Below are 8,096 nucleotides of genomic sequence, written 5' to 3'. Positions count from 1 at the left end.
CTACCCATGAAAAACGTGGTTTTTAAAAAAGTGTTTATAAATACACGGACTAAAAATCTTGAGCGACCAGGATTCGAACCTGGGTTGTCGCGGCCACAACGCGAAGTACTAACCACTATACGATCACGGCCAGCGCGCTCACATCGATTGGGGCCGAAGTAACTGTGTCAATAGGCTTCAAGTCTTGTCGGTATCTTTAGAAATCATGTCCTCAATTTTATGGTCCTTGGGGCGTAATTAAATTAAGCTAATTACGGTCACTAATTGCTAGTTTTTATGATTGCATCTGAAATTGTTAGGCGAAAGTAGCATGCATGCCAAATTTCAGGTCTGTAGAGCAATCAGAAGTGGGCTAATTTTCGATGTCAATTTTAACAACAAACATCCAAACAAACAAACGCGAAGCTGAGTTAAGAAAAACGTTTTAAAAAATAATAATTGATGGGGAAGGGAGGGGGCTCTAGGGGGTTTCATCTCTGATCTTATTATCCCTCTATTGGGATTTTCTGTTATCGTTTTGAGATCCTCTAACGTTCTTTCTATTTGGATGGGAGTGCTGACAAATTCTTACTTAAACCACACAGGCCTACTTCATTTCATTCTCCGCTGAGCTGTTTCCAAAATTTGTAATTTAATAAGAAAGCTTGAGTGATATTTCTTTTTATTTATAAATGTATTTCGCGTGAAATTTGAATTAGCGTGTATATATATATATATATATATATATATATATATATATATATATATATATATATATATATATATATATATATATATATATATATACACACATATACAGTTATGCATACTTGATTAACATGGACTATGGAAAAAATACACATTTCAGCATAAGTAACTCAATTACTGATTTGAGAAATTCGAAATACTACATTTTGTTTATTCATTACCATTTTATTTATTTACTCTAACTTACAACCGTGCATATTTCTGCTGATTTTTAATAAATTATCCAATTAGGTTTTCTATTCATTTTTTACACCACAAGTGGGCACCTAGCAAATATAGCAAGACCACATGTAGATCAGTTGTATCGCTATGTGGCAGTATTGAATTAGCAATTACCTTATCGACAACGGGGTCATGACGTGCATGTTTTAACTTGGCTGAACATAAAGTCAATGTTTCTTCACGGATATGGTTTCTTCATATCGTTGGATGCAGTCAGAAGAATGGATAGATTTCGATAGGTGGATACAGTCAGATAAGTGGATGAAGTTTAATTAATGGATGCCGTCAGATTAATGGATAGAGTCAGATAGGTGGATGCAGTCACCATGGTTGGCTTCGGCAAGTTAGTGGATGTAGTTTAATTAATGGATTCAGATAGATGTGTTTGTAGATGTAAGCAGGTTGGTGTATGTAGGCAGGTTGGTGGATGTAGGCAGGTTGGTGTATGTAGGCAGGTTGGTGTATGTAGGCAGGTTGGTGTATGTAGGCAGGTTGGTGTATGTAGGCAGGTTGGTGGATGTAGGCAGGTTGGTGGATGTAGGCAGGTTGGTGGATGTAGGCAGGTTGGTGTATGTAGGCAGGTTGGTGTATGTAGGCAGGTTGGTGGATGTAGGCAGGTTGGTGGATGTAGGCAGGTTGGTGGATGTAGGCAGGTTGGTGGATGTAGGCAGGTTGGTGGATGTAGGCAGGTTGGTGGATGTAGGCAGGTTGGTGGATGTAGGCAGGTTGGTGGATGTAGGCAGGTTGGTGGATGTAGGCAGGTTGGTGTATGTAGGCAGGTTGGTGTATGTAGGCAGGTTGGTGTATGTAGGCAGGTTGGTGGATGTAGGCAGGTTGGTGGATGTAGGCAGGTTGGTGGATGTAGGCAAGTTTGTGGATGTAGGCAGGATGGTGGATGTAGGCAGGTTGGTGGATGTAGGCAGGTTGGTGGATGTAGGCAAGTTTGTGGATGTAGGCAAGTTTGTGGATGTAGGCAGGTTGGTGTATGTAGGCAGGTTGGTGGATGTAGGCAGGTTGGTGTATGTAGGCAAGTTTGGTGGATGTAGGCAAGTTTGTGCATGTAGGCAAGTTTGTGGATGTAGGCAGGTTGGTGGATGTAGGCAGGTTGGTGGATGTAGGCAGGTTGGTGGATGTAGGCAGGTTGGTGTATGTAGGCAGGTTGGTGGATGTAGGCAGGTTGGTGGATGTAGGCAGGTTGGTGGATGTAGGCAGGTTTGTGGATGTAGGCAGGTTGGTGGATGTAGGCAGGTTGGTGGATGTAGGCAGGTTGGTGTATGTAGGCAGGTTGGTGGATGTAGGCAGGTTGGTGGATGTAGGCAGGTTGGTGTATGTAGGCAGGTTGGTGGATGTAGGCAGGTTGGTGGGTGTAGGCAGGTTGGTGGATGTAGGCAGGTTGGTGGATGTAGGCAGGTTGGTGGATGTGGGCAGGATGGTGGATGTAGGCAGGTTGGTGGATGTAGGCAGGTTGGTGGATGTAGGCAGGTTGGTGGATGTAGGCAGGATGGTGGATGTAGGCAGGATGGTGGATGTAGACAGGTTGGTGTAGGCAGGTTGGTGTAGGCAGGTTAGGTTGTTGGATGTAGGCAGGTTGGTGGATGTAGGCAGGTTGGTGGATGTAGGCAGGTTGGTGGATGTAGGCAAGTTGGTGGTGTAGGCAGGTTGGTGGATGTAGGCAGGTTGGTGGATGTAGGCAGGTTGGTGGTGTAGTCAGGTTGGTGGATGCAGGCAGGTTGGTGGTGTAGTCGGGTTGGTGGATTTAGGTAAATCGGTGAATGCCCTTAGATTGTTTGTATAAATAAATGTATATAGTCGGATGCATTCCGAAGAGAAATTACCATTGAGAAATTAACTATTCATCTGTACATTGAGATTGATTTTTAAAAAAGGAATTTAATGACCCATAATATTACATTTTGAACTTAGTTTTTTTGTTCCCCATCAGTCACAGCATGACGCACCCTGTGGCCCAGCAAGACACATCCAAATGGCGCTGTAAAATGTCACTTCCGCTAAAACAACCATCAAAGGGAGGCAACTGGTTTCTGAATTATCCATGGATTGTCGACCGGTGTAAAAAAAAAAATGACATGACGTTAAAAATAGCGTCAGACACCTGAAGCAGCGTGGGTCAGGTATTGTGACACGGTTTGATGACATCTCGTAGCAGCGTGGATTCGCTTTATACCGAGAACTCTGGCATTGATGTTTGGTGGAGATTTGAAATCGCCCTGCATTAATCATTGTAATTGTAGTATCGATATCGATTTGTATCGCATTACTGAAGCACTTCAAAGACAGAGAGAAATACAACACTTAACGCAGCACTTTAGAGTCTTCCAACTCGATGCTAACTTACCCGTGTTGTTCGCACTTGTTTGTGTTGGTTTCATTTATGTACTTAAACACACGGGTATCGCATGAAACTGTATTTTTAATAGCTTTTTTCAAAAATATGAATTGGTTGATTGTCGCAGTTTTGAAAATACTGACATGATGAAGAAACAATCTTATATCTCTTTAGTCCTTTTCTTTTCTGAAGCCCCAACTCTTAACACAAAGAACGAAATAGGCTAGATATTATCGTATACCCAAAGCCTGTGTTTTTGTAGCGGAAGTGACGGGTAAACAACTGAAGTAACTAAGTTTATTTATCTGGTGACATGAGCAGTCATTAACATAATACAGTTATATGACTACAAGAATCAATCAACAACATTGTGTAGTTATATGACTAATGGAATCAATCATCAACATTGTGTAGTTATACTACCTGAGACAATCATCAACATAATACAGTTATATGATTACCGGAATCAATTATCAATATAATACAGTACAGTTATATAACTACCTGAGTTAATCATCAACATAATGCTTTCATCAACATCATATAGACATACGGGCAGGGGCGTAGCGAGGGGGGGCGGGGGTGCGGACCGCACCGGGTGACACCATTTAGGGGGTGACACCAAGGCAAAAAAATAGCAAAATATATAGAGAAAAACTTGAGGGGGGGGCTGCAAATTGAAAGTTTGAGGGGGAGGGTGCAAATCGGAAACTTGAGGGGGGGGGGGGTGTGCAAATTGAAGATTTTAAAGTTTGTCCCCGGGAAGGTTCGCTACGCCTCTGGGGGGTGACACCATTAAGTGCCGCATCGGGTGACACCCGACCTTGCTACGCCACTGCATACAGGTACCTAAAATAATTAATCTTTTCTTTTTGTGCCCAAGATACTTGGACTTCCACAGAAAATTCCCTCCACTTTTGTAGGTCTCCGGCAATTTTCCTTAAACAAAAATAAATGATATATTGCTATATAATTTCCTGAATATATCACCAAGAATATGTAGTTATATGGACCCATAAATTAGTCAGCAGCATCAACAATTAATACGGCTGCCTTTGTTAGCCATCTACATCAATAATCATTGCTACTTAAAACATTACGTGGCTACATGGGGCACTGATAGAACGACTAAACAGAGGGCATCACATTATTTAAACAAGTTCAAAGTTCGATGCTGCTTTAAATTATTGATAACATTGTACGCTGATTGTGTAATTGTAGTATGAAGACGTCAAACAGAGCATGAGTGACGTCAACGATCCAGCCCAGGCCTACACAGCTGGATAAGTTGGATGATATCCATTAGATTTTATTTTCTACATTCTGCTATACATAGTTTCTTTATAAAGATCTTATCGTGAATACCACATACTAGATACGTTATGTATAGTTCACATGGTTACGAGAAGGTTCCAACAACGGTTTTAAAATGTTTTTCTCATGGAATACAAGGAGATAATGAAGGAAAGCGTGATCTTCGACACTCCCATGCCAATAAAAAACATAACCATAACCCCCTCCACAACGCCTACCCCCACCCCCCCCCCCCCCCCACCACCGTCCTGAAATTCAAACTTTTGAGGATGTTCCGGATTCATTGAACCATGAAAACTCCGGCAAACAGTCGGTAATTTGATGTGACCGATTAATTATAGCTGGAAGGGTGTGGGCGGGGGGGTGGGGGGGGGGGGGGAGTGTGTCAGCATAGGCGTGAGTGATTCAAACCTCAGAAGTGATAGTGGGGGAGGGGAGAGGGGGGTTCCTTGCCATTGTTGACTAGGGGCAGATAACCTCCACATCTGTTCCCTTGTTACTTGTCTAAATCAGACATGTTGATGGAGTTGTTGCCCATCAGGTCATAGTTTATTTACCCGAATATAAGTACTTTTATAAATGTATATTTATCTCTCTCTCACACACTCTCTCTCTCTCTCTCTCTCTCTCTCTCTCTCTCTCTCTATATATATATATATATATATATATATATATATATATATATATATATATATATATATATATAACGATTAAATTAACACGAATAAATTAGTATGTGCATTATAATTTTGATTATTTAAAATCCGGAGTAACTAGGCCACAATTACCAGATTGAAAATTCTAGAAAAAAACACACTTGATGAAATCATTAACACCAAACCACGTGTCGTTGATGTGTCCACGTGACCGTTAGATCTTGATAACCGACCAAGCGGTCAGCGCGAGGACCTTATCTTGTTTCAACCAATCAAACATCAGAGCACACATGTAATAACATAATGACAACTGGGCCCGGGGTAATCCATTCACTGGGTAACTTGCAACTCCCCACAGTCTCGCCCCGACCCCTGCCCGACCCCCGCGCCGAGCCCTACTCCATTAAACCGCGTCACACTAACCAGAACAATTTTTCTAACAGTTCTCATTAATGCAAGACTAACGAGTAGCGTCCTACAGGATGCTCGGCGCTGTAACTTAATCAAACTCTGCTCGTCTACGCTGCACCTCCATCCAACGGGACGTCCGCGCACATCTCCCTAATCTAAACCAAGCGTCCCGTTACCGTTATGACTCCATCCGCACTTAGATTAACATACTAGTTAAGGTTGCGCTTCTATCTAACCCTCTCATATAGTGTTAGTTTCTCTTTAAAGGTCGCATCAATTCATTAAAACATCTTGGTGTCAGAAGCTAATCTTTAAAATTTTGTCTAAAAAAAAAGCCTGTCTGTTTTGACAAGGGGAAATTTTACAATTTGAAAAGCACTCAATTACGGCCCCTTTCTGGGGAGTTACAGCCCTTCTCTAGGGAGTTTGGACGCAGGGGTGGCGGTTATTCATCAAGTTTTGACATCCTATTTCACCCGGCCTTGAGATAACGATGTCCACTGCCCCGACGACTTCTTTATCCCAGCGTCGGAATATGGCAAGGGTGATACCTCTTTGGCCGTCCAACTCACGACCCTGACGATACCTCTTTGGCCGTCCAACTCCGGACTTTAACGATACCACTTTGGCCGTCCAACTCTGGACCCTGACGATACCACTTTGGCCGTCCAACTCCGGATCCTGACGATATTACTTTGTCATGGCCGTCCATTTCCATATACCACTTTGGCCGTCCAATCCCGTCCCCGTCCAATCCCCCAAGAGGCCGTCCAACCTCCACAATGAGGTAACAATTTTATCAGGGCCGTCCATAGCCTTCCCCGAGGATACTACTTGTTGTGGCCGTCTAACTCAGACCCTGAGAATACCACTTTTGTGGCCGTCAAACATCAGGCTAGGAAATACCACTTTCTCACGGTCACTCTTCCCCGCCATCACCACCATCAACCGCCAACAGCCCAACACATCGACAAGAAAACAAAATCAATTTTCGGAACTGGGAACCATAAAATGCAAATACAGTTTGAACAAAGGCCACTTGTAATAACGGCTGGGAACGTTGTTTGTGTCCATCGAAGCTCGGGTCTACCTGCTCGTCTGTGACTGTCGCACCATAAACCAAGCAAATAGCTGCACACTGTGGGGTGAGGTGGGGGCGGAAGGACGGTCGCTAACCTTAGTGATACGGAACTGCCAGTAGTCGATATCATCAGGTATCAATGGCTGATCATCGGATCGTGACGATCAGGTCGAACGATTCAACTCTGCAGTTCGATACTCAGGTTAGTTGATGGGACTCCGTGGAGACATTAAAACAAGATCTGTGGGGGTTAAATATCACCCTGAGGACATGTCAAATATCACCCTGAGGACGTGTCAAATGTCACCCTGGGGACATGTCAAATGGGACCGTTTGAGACTAAAAATGTGACCTTGCGAACACTAAAATGGAGATTCTGTAAACGTGAACTTGGACTAAGTAGAAACAATACTTTAGAATAAGTAGCATGGGACAGTGTGGAGATGTTGAGTCGGGGTCGTTGGAACTTGGACTAAGTAGAAACAATACTTTAGAATAAGTAGCATGGGACAGTGTGGAGATGTTGAGTCGGGGTCGTTGGAACTTGGACTAAGTAGAAACAATACTTTAGAATAAGTAGCATGGGACAGTGTTGAGATGTTGAGTCGGGGTCGTTGGAACTTGGACTAGGTAGAAACAATACTTTAGAATAAGTAGCATGGGACAGTGTGGAGATGTTGAGTCGGGGTCGTTGGAAGGTCATTGAGCTGTGACCAAGTGTAGACACAAAATAGGATCCATACTGAGATTAGACCTACTTGAGATGTCTCGAACTCAAGCCTACAGGCTATAGATTGGTTACCATGTCAATATACATTAAAAGATCTTGTAGATTTACTGGCTATAGACTGGTTACCATGTCAATTTAAACTAAAAGATCTGGTAGAGCTACAGGCTATAGACTGGTTAGCACGTCGATATGAACTAAATGATTTTGTACATGATTGCCTTGAAAGTTGCACTGTCAGATCTATACCAAAGGAAGACTTTTATGTTTGATCCTGACCTAAGATTACATTCATTTTATTAAACATACACGCATACATCTTTCACCAATATCCTATTTCTTGCCTATTTTTTTCTGTCTTTGTCGTTTTGAAATTTATTTGTTCCTTTAAAAAAAAAAAGAATCTAAGTTTTTTTAAAAAAACCTTATATTACCCCACTTGATGTATTTTTGTAGCATGTCCATTGATCAAAATAAATAAATGCTTTGATTGCGTTTGAATATTCTTAAGTGTTATTGTGTTAATCATCGTTAAACCAAAGGGGATTACGATAAAATGAGAACAGAAGGATTAGAGGGGGCATGTTAATT

The 8,096-nt window shown here is 42.3% G+C and overlaps 1 protein-coding gene across 1 annotated transcript; it reads right to left on the bottom strand.

Annotated features, from left to right (window-relative positions):
- Positions 1 to 1,340: 1,340 nt before the first annotated feature.
- LOC131936971 (hepatitis A virus cellular receptor 1-like) lies at positions 1,341 to 2,520 on the bottom strand (the record flags this gene model as incomplete). Its single annotated transcript, XM_059294117.1, has 2 exons — positions 1,341 to 1,921; positions 2,028 to 2,520. Coding segments are annotated over 2 exons (1,074 nt in total), but the record flags the coding sequence as incomplete, so codon positions are not given.
- Between the last annotated feature and the right edge of the window lie 5,576 nt (positions 2,521 to 8,096).

This window comes from Physella acuta, unplaced genomic scaffold (assembly GCF_028476545.2).
Source record: "Physella acuta isolate Inbredline_101_S28 unplaced genomic scaffold, ASM2847654v3 ptg000197l, whole genome shotgun sequence".
In the NCBI taxonomy this organism is placed as follows: domain Eukaryota; kingdom Metazoa; phylum Mollusca; class Gastropoda; family Physidae; genus Physella; species Physella acuta.
This window is presented reverse-complemented; position numbering and strand designations above follow the sequence as displayed.